A 19,712-nucleotide genomic window follows, 5' to 3' on the forward strand; every position below is an offset into this window, starting at 1 on the left:
CTCCAGTCGTCCGCCGCCCTTATAACAGTTTACCAGTAATACAGATATGCAAATCTACCGATCAGCGGGGTAGAGGGTGACAAATGAATTACATGTGGAGGTATTCTCACTTGTTAACATAAACAGGACTGGGTAACTAAATGGCGTGTGCACGAGTTTTGTATCAGCCGAATGCATTTACACGTGACGAACTGTATTCGTACAGCTTCCCTCTTAGCATATTAATGCAAGAAGCAGAAACCAATTTTGTAAATTGGCACGATGTTAAGTAAAAATGAAATGTTTTATCTTTAACGCTTAAGAATTAAGACCCCCCATGCAGTTTTAAATGTGTCACTCCGATATATAATGTGTCACTCCGATAACCGATAGTATATAACTGGTCGCCTACGTTTATAATTATATCAGGTAAGTAATGATAACTGATGATTAAATACATGTCGTCTAACTGAAATTGATCACTTTCTTGTCTGTGGCTGACTGTTTTGCTAATTCTAACTGATACGGTGATGGGGTTGCACCGTTAGAGCCTCCACCTGTTGTCTAGGGATCGTACACAGAGGTGAGGGTATACGATACCGACTGTTATTGACAAGGAATTGATAACATCTCGCCGAGGTCAAATCAATGCTATGAACGTATTACCGCTTAACTGGTAATTGAGATGTTTATTTATTTCTTGTCTGCCTGTATGGAAGTTTAGTCGATTAATGACAACCGTGTTTTAATTGTATCCATTTAGTGAACGCAGCATGTGTCAGGTTTCTGAGCTGTCGAAGACTTTAGGGATGGTATTCACGTCACTTTCCCCGGCACCCGTGTAGCTGATAGAGGATGTAGCTCTGTAGGATTTGGCGGCATGCTATAAGGTGTTGTGAGCCTTATCTATTTCACAATCATTGCACGGTTTGAAAGCATCTTAACGACATACTCTCAGATAACATTACCAGCGAGTCGGTTATATCCGAAATCGGAAAGAAACATTTTCTGGCATTTAAACATGTTTTTATTGTGGACATTGACTTAAACACTATCTCATAATAATAGCTTCAGTAGAAACTATACATAAACGAACGCATCTGGAAGCAATTGTGAGGAGTGTTTTTTGACTGATTTTATTGTCCAGCACTATACTTGTACATATCCAAACCTATATTTTGAGAGCAGCTGAGGAATTATTCGAGCTCAATGAAAAGCAACATTTCAGTGTCCGCCCTCAAAATAATGATACTTTTTGTCACATTTGATGGTTTGTGCACAATATATGCATTAGAATATATATTAAAATAGCGAAATAGCGAAACAATTTTCCTGCATAAATATATGCGGGCCCTGATGATATATATACATACTTGTGCGACAAGTAATACGAGATCGCTGTTTGCCAATAATGGGGGATTTACAACGAGCGAAGTCGATCATACCGCGATAATACTCTTCGGCATGCGTTTGTTTTGATACTGTAGCAAGTGTATCAGAGATGGCACATACAGACCTCGACTAATCCACTGTGGATATCATTGATCTCCGACGTCGTCCTTCTCTGTGGGTCCCAATTCCTCACAGCAAATGTCTGTTTGCAAATCTATCTATATTTACTTGTGTTAGCTTTTAACTCGGGCTCCACTTTTTTACACTGGTAGCATCACACCTGACGTCTGTTAGAAGCGTATCTCGTCGCACTATCAAAGGAAGTTTACATTTATCCTCGCGTAAAAAACTGATAATTGAATGGAACAGTGAAGGCTACCGATACAGTTCTAGGTTAAGGAACGCTGTGGAGGCATATAACCTTCGCGCCAGGCTCTATGAAGGTATTAATGTGCGTGTGTCGACCTGTGCTGATAAGTTAGGATGGAAATAGGAAAGGCATTTTACTTGTCAAAATGATTTATTCTCATATCCATGTGTTACAAACATTGTAAATAAAAAGCTCCGGAATTAATACAAAAACTTGATTAATTAACAGAGCTAGACTGCAAGCACTTATAGATTTGCTATCACTTTCGCCTCTGTCGGAAACGAAGTTCAGAGATAATGACTCGTGCCTACGGAAACCACCGATCCGGGTTATGATTGTTGTGGAATTCGTGTGAATCTACATCAATCACTCAACGTATAATCTCAAAATGGCGCTTACCAAGGAAATGAAGTTTAATTTGGAAACTGTGCAATCAAATCGCTATAGACATGCAGATTTAGACGTGCAGCTATATACGTGAATAACGTTGCGGCTAGGTTCCAGGTTGTGTTGCTCTACCCTTTAGCAAGCAACCACCATCGCTGGCTGTGCTTTCTGCGAGATAAAATCTGACGTCGTATTATTTCAAACGCTGACAGCTGTTTAATATCAAACAAAAACTTTTATAAACAGCGATGCCATCTTTAATTAAAGGCTTTTTGAAGTTGGCAATTTGTACATATCTGATTATACGATACCCTGTTCTGTAATGCTGATTCTGCTTTGTGTTTGAGCGATTTCGTTTTACGTTCCTTCGCCGTGTTGATATCTAATTGTTAATGGCAGTTATCTAAATGAGGCGGGTATTGTGATGAACGTTACACAAACATTTTAATCACATTCTATATATGTACATGCATGATGCAACCATCTCCTAAAACACGTGTTTTTGCGTGTTATGTAATCCTTAGTACAATTAATATAGTACAAGGAATATCTACCATATTTTTGAAACCGTAGCGGGTTTGGTGCAAATGTTTTAGTGTGCGTATGAATATTTTCCAGGAATGAACCATCAATATGCTTCACTTCTACACTATGTTTACGGCTTATGGCCCCCTTAACAGAAACTTTCCAATAGTGTGTAACAAGACAATGCATCAATGTTTCAAATATTTTACAATGAGAAAGTTAACGCAAAGATGATTTCTTTTATCAGACATAATTGGTCTGGTGCAGTGTTTCCGTGACTTATGATATATTAATACAATGTATTACATGAAAGTACTGTAGGCATATTTACCTACGATCGACAATAAGAAGATGAATCAAGCTTGGCTTTCTTTAGCGTACAAGAAAACGTTTGTAACCCTCAGTTGTCTGGAGCACATGGTGCTGCTTCTTCTTTCTTTACTTGCTTTATTTGGTGTCTTATTTTTCATTCATTTTTTCGAAGTCATCGACAACGTATGAGCAAATATCCAATTGCACGTACATTGCTACAATGTATATATACTGACAACCAAAACGTGATTTTCGAAAGTTTGTTTATAGATGCTATGCAGAGCCTAATCGTGTATGTCATAAAAGTGATGTTAAAACACTATGGACGCATAGTAAGAAAGAGACAATGAAGAAATCAAAGATGAAGAAATGCATTTATATTTAGGTCACGTGTTTTCCCTCGGTATAGATAACAAATAAATCAATAGTTTATATAAATCAGTTACAAACTTATGCATATTTGATCTGCATTCCAACGGATGCTTAACAAAGTGTATGAGTACATAATAAACGTCATATTGTTTCCAGCACTGGTGTTAAAATTCATTATACAATATCGTTGAGTTCCAAATTCATGATTGTTTTTTGTTGTTTTTTATTACAAAACCAATTGACAAAGCTTTCAAGAAACTCATATATCTCTACGCAGATGACTGTGCTGTGATATACAGGTGGGTGAGGGGAGTGGTAAACTCTCAGACGCCGCTCACACACACAATGGCGTTAATGAGACTCACTCAAGAAGTCAATTTTTCAAGCATTTTTTCCATCCCTGCTTGCTCGCATGAAAGTAGAATATTGGCTGACGATGTCTTATTTGTGACAGGTTCACTGTACGTATGACGTAGGTCAGAAAAGCCTGTCTCAAGTACTCAACACATGACATATCGTACCGTGTCATTACCGTTTATATGGAAACAGGTGCACGGAGATGCTATACAGTTGTATGTATAAATAACTCGTTGGCGTTTCCCTAAAGTCAAGTGTCCATTAGTCAAGCTGTCAAAATAAGTGAAAGCGGGTTGTAGTTCATTTTGTACAAGAATACAAAAGGCATGCAAACTCTCTCATGCTTTCGTGAATGAGAGTGATATTGACCGGTTTCGTCTCTAGATTAAGGTGGGAGTTCCTATTAATTTTGTTATTTTGTTTTGTTGTTAACTTACTTCATGTTGTAGTTATTCGTATCGAAATTTAATTTAATTTGTTTCCTGAATGATGAAGGTGTAGTTTATGTAAAAATCATAAGGAGATACATTATGGTATATATGTAACTACCATTGGGTCCCATAGAAAGTTCAGATCCACGTGCAAACGTGCATTGTTATAAGTAAGGGACCGTATCCTTCTGTGCTTTAACTGTTTAACCTACAGACATGTGGGCTAACTGGCATAGGGCTGGTCACCATGAAAATGAGGAGCATTCTACTGGATCCATTCCAAAGCGACTATGTTGTACATGTTAGTGAGGGTCTGGTGACGTACGTGAGAACGAGGCAGTGACCTTGGTCAGAATACACAACGCTGTCTATATCCCACTGGCCCCTAATTGCACTACATTGATCGGGCGGGTATGCTGATTGATAGTGCCGCAGGAGGACGGGCCAGGTATCTTTCTGGCCGTGTCATTTGTTTTGGAATTTGTATCCAGTGTCTGAGGCTGTGTGCGGGCATTTCTTGGTATCAACAGCTACACCATTATACTGCAGCATGTATTGACCAAATAAATCGGTGCCAACTGTGGTATAATCCCGTCTGAGGTTTGTGCTAAGCGATCTCTGTTGTGTGAACGTACATCTCAATCCAATGCCCCTTGCTCATTGAACATGCCGTCATTAAAACAGAGCTCTATTGTTGCTGGATAAACATGTATTTCGTAAATCATTTACAAAGTGATATGAAGTGCTTGACTAAAATTAGAAATCAAAATCATAATAAGCAATAAAGGTTTAGATAGATAACGAAAGCGAAAATAGAAATGCATTGCCTGATGAAAAATATCATTTTGTTGTTACATTGTATAACCCTTTTACAAATACACTTACAATACACATAAAATATATATATTACAAGTTTAAATACAGTATAGTATACAGCTTCACGAGGTGACACCTAAATATAGCCATACAAAAAAATATAAGAGTAATACTTGTGTAAAATGTGTTATATTTATGAATGTTTAAAAAATAAAATTGAACGATTTTTTGAACTTTATCTAGCTCACAATATAATAATTTGACTTGCGTCCTCCTCTGTAGCTTCAAATTAACTGTCTATTAAACCACTTGTGACTGAATGTTTGATAGAAAATGGTCTCATAAGTTGTTGTAATATGCGTCAAATTCCTTTGTATAATTCTGGACATTAAAATAAGTTTGAAATTAAAAGTAAAAAAACACATGGCTGTATTTTTCGGCTTTGAATTCCGTGCATATGGATGAACGATTCAGGCAGGAGGAAAGGAAGTTTGCACAGCTGCGGACAATCTTTATAATGTAATAACCGAGGTATGATAATAACCACGTTTCCATTCTTTTGCAGTACCAAACTGTTATTAATTCTATAAAGGAGATACACAACGGCAACTTACGTAGTATTCCGTGTAATTTGCGAATGCATTTGTATGATTAGATGAGTGTAATTGTAGATGAATTCAATAGAAACGATTGTATGTTTTATGTATAAATGTCTCTGATAATGGTAATTTATAATAAATGAATCAACTACGTATACTTATCCGACGACGTAGAAATAGCCGGACCATAAAACATTGAGCGTGCGTCGGTTATGTAAACCGCTCTGATATATAATTATTAATAATCAAACATTGATATTTAGATGAAAGTAATAATACATTTATTGATATTACGTGCAATGTATTAACTATATATATGAAACCATCAAATATGTACAAAGGGACGACAATTTTATGTATAATCAACGATAAACATTTGTACTATTGCAAGTTGCGTAAGTAGAAGTTAAGAACAGACAGTTGACTTAAGATGAAATGTCCAGACTTCACCCATTATTATTGTTTCCTTTACTTACATCGTAACCTCACCTTCAACGAACTCTTCAAGTCAAGGAACAATTTAACTTAGTTAATGAACGTTCATGAAATCAGGAGAGTTGTCGTTAATAATCATCTTTAGATTTGTCTGCCCTTATGATTAAAGCTTAATAAATAATACCTGTCGTAACGATTAAAACATAGTTAATTATGCTTGGGGTATAGATAAGTTATAGTTAAGTATGTCGTATGTAATAATGTCTGCCCTAATTGTTAAAACTTCATACATTTTGTGCATGATCCCTATCGTAACTATTAAGGCATAGCTACATGTAATATTGTCTTTCGTAACAGTAAATGCCCAGTTGGATATGTCGTAACTATTCATTACTAGCTAAGTGTGCCTGGTATGGTAAGTATAACATTGTTGATTCTGTCATAGTAAATAAAACAACACAATTATTTTTTGTCATGATATGAATAACCTATTTGATAGACTGTCGGGATAATGTAACCTAAGTTATTATTTCTGTCGTGATTTTAAAAACCTTGTTAATTGACATGATGATAATGTTAACTTATTTGATAAGTCGTTTAAATGGTAAATAACGTCTTCTGTGGTTCTGTTCAGTTATTTATCTTTTTGTCACGATGATAAGAACTGCAGCAATGAATTAATTAAATGGTTGATATCATTACCATGCTCAGTGCCTGCCTGTTATGCTGTATGCTGGATCATTTCTATACCCTCAGATTTTGTTTAATGTAAAATGTTACATTACTTTTCATTCTGGCTATATAATACTTTATTCCCTGAAACGACGTTGCTGACCTCATCTTTTGGAGAGAAAAAACAAGAAGAGTTAGCTGCACGTAACACTAGATAAATAGTCTCGCCATTTAAGAGTTACGCGGAGTCGAGAGAATGAAAGGATTAAAATTGCATCACTTATATGTTGTTTTTTTTTTTTTATTTATACACAGGCGTCTGAGTTTTTTTAACTGTTAAGAAAAATGCACTTACCAGCAAAAATCGATAACTTTAAACGATAATTATTCCTTTGAGAATCGGAATAAAATCTTTATCTACTACTCAGTCTGTCGTAGATTTGTTTGAACATCAATATTTTAATACCACGCACCGTACGCTCTATACTTCAACGCTGGGTGCTTTTGTTCTCATACCAATTTTATAAGCTCGTTGACGGTATATGTAAGCTGATTGTTATAGTTTGTTAGATTTTCGGGACAGATAGGAAGGGGCTAAGAAGAAGAGGCGTTCGGAAGGGTTTAGGATGGCCTAGCTCCGGAAGTCGTTCGGGGTTTGATCAAATGTTTGCTTTAAAATGATGCGCTAGATAAAAGCATGATTTCAGATATTCAGCTCGAAATTCCTGTACTAACTACACATTTACAACTCTACCTTCCGTGACCAAAACCTCGCTTTTCTACGGAAAAAATATCACACAGAATACAAAGTAGGGTGCTTAGAAAATAATAAAAAACACATCGATGCAGAAAGCCGAAGACACGGCACCATAATGCTATTTCGTTTGTTAGGACTTGTCACTAGTACAAAAGGTCCAAAACTTCTAAAATAAGGATTAGTCCAAAATACATTAAAGTGCGTTTAAATTGAAAGTGGTTTCATCGTATATTCCATGCAAATGTATAAATATTTGTTTGTAGATAAAACACATTTGTATTATACGTTTTTGATGACAAATCACTGAAGGCTTTATTCCCTTGGCAGACTGTATCCATATAATTTTCATCACCAAGTGTCCGTGTTTGTCTTCCTTGTTTTTTGACGTATCATCAATATTAATTAATTTGGTGGCACAAAGTGTTTGTTTGTTTTGGTTAAACTCGTGTGGAGACAGCCCGGTCAGGGACATATTTATATAGTGTTCATTTCTTACCCCTTACTCACAATGGACAACAGTTTGTCACGTGCAGAGTTCAATTCGAGGTAAAACCTATATCACATAATCTTCGAGTGGCCAACCTGTGTTTCAGTGGCAAGATTTGATTAATAATAACCGTCCTATGGGAGGATGAGAGATGGAACTCATTAAATTTAATGCCACTATTCTTATTTGTCTTCTAATTCAAGAAGTTATAAAGCAAATTGAACAGGGTTGGTATGTAGCATGAGCTTTAGAGATTGCCAAGTGCCAGGCTGCAATGCCTGTTGATGTGTTCCACAATTGATGTTTGTTTTTGTATTACATGTAATTAAGCCAACAGATGATATTTATAGCGTGAGCGAACTCTACCCAAAGATAAGAACTTCGGGACGTTGCAAATTATTAATATCCATTAAATACCGATAATGTATGCAATGTCGTCATGTGATGGAACATCAACACATTATAAAATAATTAACATGCTTATCCAGTGATAAATACATGACATAATCACTTTGACCTACTCAGATAGTCTACCTGTTTATCGACATATATTTTAAACAGGCACCAAGTCATTCCAGTACATGTAATATGTCTGTTTTGTTGAATAATCCAGTAACCATTAATCTAGTCTTCCCATAATTCAGCCACCACTAATATGGATTTCCCATATTCCAACCACCGCTAATCTGTTTTTCCATAATCCAGTCACCACTTATCCTTTTGTGCCACTTTCCATCCACTGATAGGGAGAAATATAAGTCTGTTTATGCCTAAACTTTATCTGTTATTCTCTTCAAAGAATAGTGATTCTTTAAAAAGTAATTATTTTGTATAAGTAGCTGAATAGAGGTTCACCGAGTACGTTCTTGTTGATTAACATGTTATCTAACTCGAGTTGGGTTCGTTTTCTAAATTGTAAAAGATACGCGGTTAACCCCGGGTCTTTAGATAGTTTAATTTTTTTATGGAGTTTTCGAGTTAGATAAACAGAACAATCAACCATCACGATTTTCGGACCGTTCTCGACACAACGTTCAGAATATTTAGAAAACAATATATTTTCTAGGGAATACATTATTGATGTTTTCGATCGGGGAAACAATTGCTATGAACTAGGACGTCACAATGGAAGATGACGTCACATTGCAAGATGACGTCACAATGCAAGATGACGTCGCAAAGCTTTGTTACTGGACGTCATTATTAGAATGAAATCACTTTCAGTGTGTTACCCACTAGTTGGTTATCACAAAATGTTTTACATCTCCTCGGGATTAAAGAATCAAATAATAAGTGGTTGTGGTTAAGATGTGTGTTTTGAATGTGTTGAATATATTGTCCTTTTAATCTAGCTGCCTAACATTCCAGCCACTGTTCGAACGGATCAACATTAAATAGGTTATTGAGGTTCTTCTGTGTTGCCGTTAATCTGTGAATTTTTACACTGAGCCTACCTCGTATTAATTTATTTGTCAGCATGACCTTGTTACTTTTTAGTATAAACGTGAATAAATGGTTCATTCGTTGGCAATTTGTCATATAGAAATTAGTCAGAAAACCTGCTGGCACACATATTCACTATCACAGCAACACTCCTCGTGTATCAACTACGTATTTAAATTCATGCTCACAGTAATAAACTTCAGTGAACACTGCCATTCCCTGATACTATATATATACCGTTTAGAAATTATACAAAAGAAGACACGCTGGCGCTATGATCCGCCATTAAAATAGCAGGGAGAGAAAGAAAACACCAGTCTCGGCACGTGCTGGGACCAGACGTGCATGTTATGGGTATATATTGTCTTTTAATTCAGCTAACCATTTATGTAGTAGATATTGATAGTGTTATTTAAATCATTCCGTTTGTAAATATATAATTTTACATAGCGTATCTACAAAACTTGAACACAATATATCTGTGGACGTAATATAACGCCCATACCATCGTCAATTCTTGTTGGCTAACTTTGGGAATTAATAATTGTTTTCAGGGCTTATCGTTTCTGTCAAGTTATACCATTGTGACCGCCTGTGTTAATTTGAGATAGAATGGCTACTTTAATTGGTAAACCACCGGCAATGACGATCAGTGATAAAGGGAATATTGAAATACCAATCCAAGGTTACAATATCAAATCTGACTCCAATTTACATTCCAATTTGTACGCAACTGTTGTATTTTAACTGGGATTCCATTCATACATTGTTCTGGTCATGTTTTTCGTTAATAATGACATACAGGTAATATCAACACATCGATACACTAAGTCAATATTTTATTTTATTTTATTAAAGCATGTATTTGGTATTTATAACTTTATTTTTAATTGTGCACATTGTAACTCCAACCCTTGTGTAATTATTTTGATTAATACAATCTGCGTACAATGCTTTTAACAAAGATTTATTTTGTGATTTTTTTTCTTTCTCATTTTCAATTCTAAGGCAAGACCGAATAATTGGAAAAGCGTTTTCACAATAAATGTGAGCGCGAGGTAAAGGCAAGCCTACCTATAACCTCCATTAATCGATTCTGTCGTAGAGTTTGATTCTTTCCTAATTCTTCCGTATTGATACATTCTTAGTTACAGCGGTACGATTATTCCTGATTCAACAATAACGATTAATGGTTTTAATGACTTTTAAAGCTAAGCGAGGTACGAACGTATGCATAAATATTCCATCTCGACCTTGTCGCTTCTCGCTGATTTCGATGCTTTGCAATCGGAATGGTCTCCACGTTGGCGGTTGGTGGAGGTGTTTCTGTCAGCCGAGCAGCAGGTTATGAGCTCAGTAATATACGACGGCCTTCTCATCTGATGCCTTTGTTGCTCAATAAAGACTAGAATAAAGTAAGCTAGAACTGGGAGGCTGTGTTTTGGTAGAGTATTTATCGACTGTTATTACTTGAGCGAGAGCTTCTACCTCGATAAGTATCTGACGTTAACGCAGACCAGACCATCACTGTGCACAATGTAGCTAGGTAAGCAGACTCACCACGTCCCCGTACTTATTGCCTGGCCAACAACACGCCAGGATAAAGCATGACTGTCGTTTTGTCGCCAATTCCCTACGTCACAGCAAGACATTATTTTATCAAAGTTAGGCGCTTTAACAGCTGAACAAAACAATACATCATAAAAAACGTACGTGAAACCATAAAATAATCATCATGAATAAAACATAATAAAATGTATAAAATACTATAAAACGTGTTTATAAAAAGAGAAAATTGTTCACGAAATATACTGTTAACATTTGGTTAGAATGATTGGTTTCCAACTAATTATTTGATTTTTTTCCGGCGCAACAACACCAGATTAATATAAGACTACATATGTACAATGGTGAATTCACCTTATTTGTTATACAATGTAATACATCAATATTTATTTTTCAGTGAAAACATTATATGTCACCTGTACTTCCATCGAGTCAGACGACTTTTCTTTGTATTCCTACATTTGTAGGTTGCTGAGTAAGACGAGCGTCACATGTGTTTCATGAAACGCCAGTCATTCTTGATCACATTGTCTTGCCTCCGGTTTTTGTGTCGCTTCCCTTGGCCTAGTCGTTCGCACAAAGGTTTCCATGTAGCAACTCTTGAAGGAATGTTTTGATTTCAATAGAACGTTTCACAATACCTAAAGTATGAAATACTAGCTCAAGTTCGATTTTGACCCGAATCTGAAATCAAATATCGTTGCCTGGAACCATCTGTTAAGTACTTTAAGAACTTGCAATGGTTTCTGTGCAATAAATCTTATGAATGCAATCGATTATCATGAGCATTCCTACAAATTCTTATTGCATCAATTCCTCACTCAATCTGCTTTTAGAGTTGGATCCAAAAATATCCATATTTGGTTTTGTTTGTTTTGTTCAGATATAATTTACGACTAATTACTTTGAAGAATTATTGAAATTGGTTAGAATTGGTTAGAATGAGTGGTTTCCAAATGATTATTTATTTTTTTTCCGGCGAAACAACACCAGATTGTCTGGTGTACTTTCTTCACAGGTACCTTATTTATGTTTGGTGCCTAGCAAAATCACCGCATATTTGACGAAACTGCTGCAATCTGATTGGTTAATAGTTTACGGACGATATCTTTTGAAAGGACTTATAGGTTAATACGGACCTTGCCCATACACTTAATTCTAAAGTATGTTGCTCATGGTGCATACAACATGAAATATATTACCTTTCATTCCTTCGTAGATTAATTACAACCAACCATCATTTCACTTACGCTTGCCTAAGCAATACATGTACTCGTGTATTTCTTATTTTGTGTTTTGATAGCTGAGGGCTATTTTGTGTTCACCCCAATAATGCGAGAACTGTGCCTCACCAACAGTTGACTGTATGAGACGCACTCCTCGTTGGTTTAAATTGTCGTTAAAACAATCTAACTAGCTTTAATCTCATCACACTCGGAACGTGTCACTTCTGTCGGTGGGTGTTGTAAATCACTGAGGACTTAATCAACGATCGCAGTGGCTGGTGTAACCTTTCCACTGGAGAGGAAGGCTCCGTCACTAAGTCCTCTAATTTGTTATGATTTGTCGTAGAAGTTAGTGTATGAACCTTGTGACAGCGGACGGAATAGGTAGAATAGTGTATACATGTATATACATGCATTTAGATAAAACAAAACACCAAAGACTAAATATCGCCAGTACTTTCGCCAATCTTGAGGCTCTTCAGGTGATAATCGATGGGTGATAGTACTAGCGAGATTAAGTCGTCGGTGTTTTGCTTTATTTATATTTCCACGATCACATGGACGTTTGATAATATTTTACCGCTATACATGTATTCAGTAATTATAATATTAGTATAGCACTCTTTATCAGTTCGAAACAATATCATCTTGAGATTCTAACAACAGTCCGAGGGCCAGACAGGATGGAGAACATGGTATATACGAGTGTGATAAAAGGGCCTGATCGGTGATTAAGTGGTGCGAGTGTAATACAAGTGGGATACAGAACGCAATAGCGGGTTTATTAATATTCTCATCTATATACTATCGGTAGCATGACAAATTCACAATCATGGGTAGTCAGTATAAGTATACTCAAGAAGTTGAGAACAATTTGAGAACAACTTGAGAACGGATTTTCCGATATCCTGGTACATTGTATTTGGAAACGTATTATTTAATAAACATAACTTCTGCTCGTGCCAGGTAACGTCAGAAAATAGTCCGTAATAAACAAATCAATATTAAGTTACGACAACATATTGTGAGGATAACAACACCATTTAAGACGTAAATGTGCATATTCGTTCACGTTTGTCACAGACCGAGGATTTGCGATCGCTGACCATTTAGCTTAGACATCGCTTGGGAAATATTGTGTTTACATGTAGTTGATTTTTTTCAAACGGGAAATATATAAGGTAGATTTTATCCACGTGCTCGCGATGAGAAACTTGTTCTTGCGACAAATCCTCAAAACACAGTGTGATAATCTATAATTATTATATGTATGTCAATTTCCGCACTTAACGCGAATATTTTCCAGCATTCACGTGAAGTGTATGTGCACTGTGCGAAAAAAGAGGTATTCAGTTCATTGGAGTAATATAATGATATAAATGATAACATATTCAGATGTCTATGATTCTGCGTCTGCAATGAATTTCAGCTGTGCATTATACGTGTGCCTGAAAGACACACACCTACTTGAACACGTTTGTATGTGCAAGCGGGAGTGTGATAATGAGTGCAGACAGGAAAAGCATCATTATCGGGCGGCAGAACTTAAGACGTGATTTGAGATGGAATTAAAAAAAAGATAGAGCGTTACACAAATTGCATGTAGGGATCTTTGCAGTGTATCTCTAGGCAACGTAACATGTACGATTCCAAGCTATCATGATGGTCGTGGTGCAACCCTTTGTACCAGACACAATTTTCTATTTGACCTTTAAACAGGGATAATTTTAAAGACGACATTTCGAATTAGTACTGAGATACAATGTGGGTATCCCTTAAATTTGTGTGGTTGAATTTTTTTGTGACCGATTCTGTTTTTTATGATTTTTGTATTGCTTTCGTCAATATCGGTTTGCCAGTATAATGTGTCATATTATCACGTGATTGAGTCCATCGGTTGGTTTTTAATCGCGTTTGTTCCTCCTTTGCCAGACTTATAGGCTATTCGGCAATCGCTTTAGCTAACCAGCGGTAAGCGAATAATTTTAAATGATTGATTCTATATGGTATTGATAAACACGCAGTGTTAAGATAAAACAAAATGAAAAATACACCAATTTGTGGAGCATGGTCTTTGTAGACTTTGACAGCAAACATGATAACAGGGAGAAAACACGGGTCGGATTCATTGAACATAAACAATGAAATATGGAAGACAATCCCTATTATAGATTGTGCAGATTGTGCAGACTGTCGTGGCTTGTACCTAAACATTTTGATAGATGCAGATCGTTTGACTAATGCAATAAGAAGGCGAAATACAATTGTATGTATTTTTTTTTGTGCTAGATAATCGGTCGCTGTGACATATTGCCTTTATCAAACAGTGTCGGTAATGTATCACGGCCCTCATATCATTGGTGAAAGTGGCAAACCCCTCTTCTCACTAACACACGCTGTGAAGTTATCTTATTAACGTTTCATACCATTGTGTGTATCTGGATTATCAGTCGAGTCTACGAGGCCGTTGAGTATTGATGTTGCTACAAAACCTATTTGGCCTTGGAGCTTCAGGGATTACTGAACTAAAGCTGCGTTGGTGCTTTGGATGTTTAATGCCAGGTCTGCCATGTCTATGAATTGTTACGTAAGACAACAACTCTGGAACCTTATTGCCAACTTGGAAGCTCGAGTTCCATTCTAATAATGTCAGTTTGAAGCCAGGTTAAAGATCATTTGCTTTAACGTGATATCCATTGTATTTGATGCATATAAGTCGCATTTGGCAAATGGTACGGTTTTGATGTGCCTGTTCGACAATAAAGACATGTGCACGAACGTCACACGTGTACCGTCGATAATCTGATAAGACAATCCGATAAAGCCCAAATCTAATTCTACGGTAGCAGCATAATGAACTATCAAAAGTAATTACGCGAATGTTCTCAGAAAACAAGAGAAAGTAAGTTTTTATCACGTCACAACTCAGTGTAGAAAAAAGGGGTCTGCTTTAGAACTTCTGAACACTTCAAAGACATGATCGTGTAATTTTTCAAAATAGGCATTGAGCCCATATATAAGCAACTGTTACAAAATACGATTCCCCTCGAGTAAGAAACGTTTTATGAAGTTTGCCAAATTTCGCTGTTAGAGAAACAGCTGACTTTTAGCTTTGATCTCGAATATTAAACTTTAGATTTTTATTTCCTGAATATTTCCTAAAGCAATGTGTCAGTTTGCGGTTACAGGTTAATAGTAAAATGACTCGGGTTTCTAACCAACGGTACCTACGTTACTACAATGGTTGCCAAGGTAGCTTCGTGTACTACATGAGTCATATTCAAGCTTACACTGTACATGTCTAGCATATCTGTTTATACATAAAACAAAACGTGTATTTTCTCTTTAACTTTGAAGTTATACAATGATATGGTTGCAATTATTTATTTCGTGGACATACAAATGTAGGTGAAGGTAAATGTATGATTTACAGTCAAAACTGGTTATATGTTCTTAATGTAAACACACAGCAGGTGCGTTGTATCATATTCCTTAATGCACAATTTCATTTCTTGAATTGGTACAAACTGGTGCATTGCTGTAAATGTTACTGCTTGGGCTATTTAAACACAACGTTTAATTCAGAAATGAAGATAAAACAAATCCAACACGTATGTACACATATATTTAAAGCAACAGAAATATACTTACTAAATAAATCAGGAACTGAGAGAAGGCAATGTGCTTTAGAGGAACATGATGCAAAACCAGTGTAGTGTAAGAGCGTATTTTAAGAAACAAGTTACTATCACCAAGAACAGTAATTCTGTTTTTTGTTTTTACTGGCTGTACATTGTGTTGGGCAAACATCTTGTAACTTATGCTTTAAATATGTTATTAAAAGTAGTATAGATGAACTAAGAACTGTATACTGGGAAACTGTGCCCTGTCAAGCGTTCGCCCCTCAGTAGTAAACTCTATATAAGCACAGTGTTAACACTCTTCACATGGATTTATCATGTATAATACTACATATAATATGTGTTGTTTGATCCATGAACATTCGCCTGTATCAGGGAGAGATAAACTGAGCCGATGTTTCCTGCTTTATGGTATCGGTGTTTTAATGCAAGAAGGAAATTGACAGCTGAGAACTGATGCTTACCTTTAGAATGTAGACGACTAACTTTCAGTTTGGCTTTATATTTGAAGTTGCTTCACGAAGCATTGATCAGCTTCATGTATGTCTTGGCTAGCCGAGATGTCGAAGACATGCTTGAATTTAAATAGCATATAAAGTTGTGTCAGGTTGTGAATTTATCGATCATTGGGACAATGATATGCATCGCTATGTTGCTGTATATATATTTGTGTCAAGCTTACAGTGGACGCTGATGCCTCGTACTCACAGAATGGTAGCAAGGACATGGCCTATTTAAGCAATGTTGGTTTGTACTGCCGGCTTGTGTACACACGCTGACAATTGGTGTTCTGTTAGTTCCTGGTCTGTGTGCCCACACCGGTGCGCTCACAGAAAGGTCTCACCTGTCACAGACAAATGCTGCTGAGAGATGAACGCCGTGAGCAAAGTAGACACGATTTCACCTACTGCTAATTAGCAGGCACCTTCTCCCTGTAACAGCCTTGTTGTACATGCTGTATAGCTGTCAGAATTAATAGCCACAAAACGGCTTCCCCTCCACACAAATATAGCTTCCAGCAAATTACACCGGAGGTGCAGAACGTGACACCGGAAGTAGTTGGATCGACTAGTAAGCACGAATAATATTATAACGATGTGATACATAAAAAAGTAAGCGTTTTATTTTCAGAGGTATCTTTTGGCATCAGAGCGTAAAAACGGTATTTTTCCAAAGAAAATAAAAAGACCATTCACTATCAAGTTTCATTTTCAATTTGCCATGGATTTTCTCCAAACACGTTTGACAACATTTGTATGATAAATTCTGTGTTTTCAGGTTTTTTTCTGGGTATGTGATCGCATGCAGTATCAAACGTGTCTTTGTTTGAAATGTTATGGTACTCTAATAAAACAAATGGACTATGTTTGATTAGCATTCACCTCCAAGCACAAACGTAACAGTACATCAGTTGATGTGTCGCCTTTGAACGGCCTCATCATGTATTTCTCGTCATTATAGCGTTTTAGCGCTTGGCTGGACCTATAAATGCTTCCTGACATTCGATTGATATCGGAGATCACCGCCGGCATCTGTTGGTTTTATGATGGAAAGGTGCGAACATGTGGTACAGTCGATGATGGGAATAGACGTAAATTACCGTCTGTGTAAAGGAAAAACCAAATAGAAATGAACTATTTAATACTCCCTTAATTCTTATCTAAACGCTATAAGGAATCGGCGGGGACTGCCGCGTCTGAGGAAATGTAATAATCTCTCTCCTGGGAGACAGTGAATGTTTTACAGTACTAGGAAATACGACTTCCTCTCAGCGGAACACCGATATTTATAAATCCAAGTGAGGATTCATTAGAGGGGTAATTAAAGGCTTATACTAGATTGAAATAGGTTGTTTTCTTAGAGAGTTCGCCATTTACAGTCACAATCAATACAATTGACACTGTAATAACAGAAAAAACCACGCTGTTATTGAAAAAAAGAAACCGTGATTGATACTTAATGAAATATTAAATACATATTTTTTCGCCAATAATGTATTTGTCTATGGAGGAGAGAATCTCGCCGTAACATGTAGAAGTATATGTAGCACACGTCGTCGACTTCAATCAGACAGTCACAGCCACTTGGGAGGGTTATATCTTTAAAAAATCAAACTTTATAGTTGTCTCCTTATTCACTTGCCAGTATATACACAAGCAACGGTTGATACATCTTCAGTGTAGCGTGTTCATGTTACATGTACATTCAATTATGTCATTAAGTCATTTAAAAAAATTCGCAAAGACAGTTCATACACGTAGGACTGTCAGAAACTAATGTCAATCAGTTCGTTTAACTACGTCGTTAACAATGCTAGCAAGATCACATGACAAATGTTACTGTGACTGATGTTTTATGGAAAGTTTGAGGAGCATACAACAACTGTGACTATATAAGTAGACGCTGTTATACCATTATACATCAGTATTATTTACATGTAACTATACGTTTCTACACAAGTTTATTGTGCCCGGTAACTAATATTTGTTGTCTAACAGAAAGTGACATTTGAACACGTACTGTGTACAGTTGAATACAGTTGTTATAAACCGTTCAGTTGATGCAGTATTTGATTCCATTTTGAGGTTTTCAATCTATCGACTGACTATCTCGAAGCTTCCGTTCCCTAAATCACCAACACATAACCCGATTCCACTGTAACAATGTGAAAAGCATTATTTGTATGCAGTGTACTAATCATTGTATGTACTGTATATGGGTTGTTTTTAGATTGTACAATACTGTTTTTATATCAATATACGTTGTATTTGGTTCGCTATGTACCTTAATTCGCGCTGTATACTTTATCTTGTTTACTTCACACATGGTATTTTGTATACTATATATATCCTATTTGTTTATTCTTACTGCTTAATACTGCCGCAGTCGCCATTTTTCGTATTTTTACACCTCTGGAAAACTGCTAATTCAACAATATAGAGACTATTTCGCACGTGAAGTCGAAACTTTATTGTCCGTTTCCCAAGGAATTTTCCGGACTTGTTGATTCATGTTTCTTGTTTTATTGCAGCCCTTCCCAGTGAAGCCGTGCGATACATGCGGCCAATGTTCAACGATATGGAGTCTAATGTGACAGCGTATGTTGGTGACTCGGCCGTGCTCGAGTGCTCCGTCAGGAACCTAGGAACCAAATCTGTAAGTTGTCAACCTGCAAAAGGATATAGTATATATTTTGGGATATGCAAAGCTATTCTATTTATTTATTTCCGGTATGTTAACATAACCGGTGCATATACAAGGATTGACTTTCACGGTAGTGCCGCTGTATGAACGCAGTTGGCAACGGTCATAAAAAGGGGGAAATATAAATATATGGTTGTACTATCTTAGAAATTATAAACATTTCAATATTAAGCGCAATGACGTAAAATTGATGATTCAGAGTTACCGTCCAGCTGGTGTGTAATCAGTCATATCATTTACGCAGCGGTCGTGACTCAGTGTCCTCTGTGATATTGACTCAGTCCCTAATCAATTATCTAAAAACGGATATTCACAAAACACCCGGCGGACTCATATAAGATAAAAAAAAAAAGTAATGCAATCTGGTCGTTTTCTGTAGAAATTTAAATTCGTTATAAATAAAATCATTGTATTATGTTTGCGACACAAGCAATAAACATTTTCCTCAAGACGAACATGGACAAATGTTTAGTTTTGTGGTTTGATGACACATCTTATAGCGTTAAAGCGATGGACAGGTAAATAACAGAATCGTATCATCATGTTAGTGATCTGAAAGAGTTGCAATTAAAGTATCTGTGAGAGCCATTTTTGCTGTGTAATTAATTTGAATTTAAATTAGCAATAACTATCTGCAGTAAGACACGAACTATTTACCAAATCGTCACACAATGGCACAGTTTGGGTTCATACGGGAGGTATCAATAGACACCAAACGAGAATATATCACGAACCAACACT

General features: G+C 36.4%; 1 protein-coding gene across 7 annotated transcripts in view; it reads left to right on the forward strand.

The window, feature by feature from the left end:
• LOC110464616 (protein amalgam-like) overlaps nucleotides 1–19,712 on the forward strand; it is a 118,558-nt gene that overhangs the window by 75,292 nt on the left and 23,554 nt on the right. For all 7 annotated transcript variants that reach the window (XM_021519930.1, XM_021519929.1, XM_021519928.1 and 4 more), the window contains one exon: nucleotides 18,799–18,923. In XM_021519930.1, the coding sequence (XP_021375605.1) occupies nucleotides 18,799–18,923 (125 nt within the window). The remainder of the gene's footprint in view (nucleotides 1–18,798; nucleotides 18,924–19,712) is intronic.

The sequence above is a fragment of the Mizuhopecten yessoensis genome, unplaced genomic scaffold (assembly GCF_002113885.1).
Source record: "Mizuhopecten yessoensis strain PY_sf001 unplaced genomic scaffold, ASM211388v2 scaffold11015, whole genome shotgun sequence".
NCBI classification, from domain to species: Eukaryota; Metazoa; Mollusca; class Bivalvia; order Pectinida; family Pectinidae; genus Mizuhopecten; species Mizuhopecten yessoensis.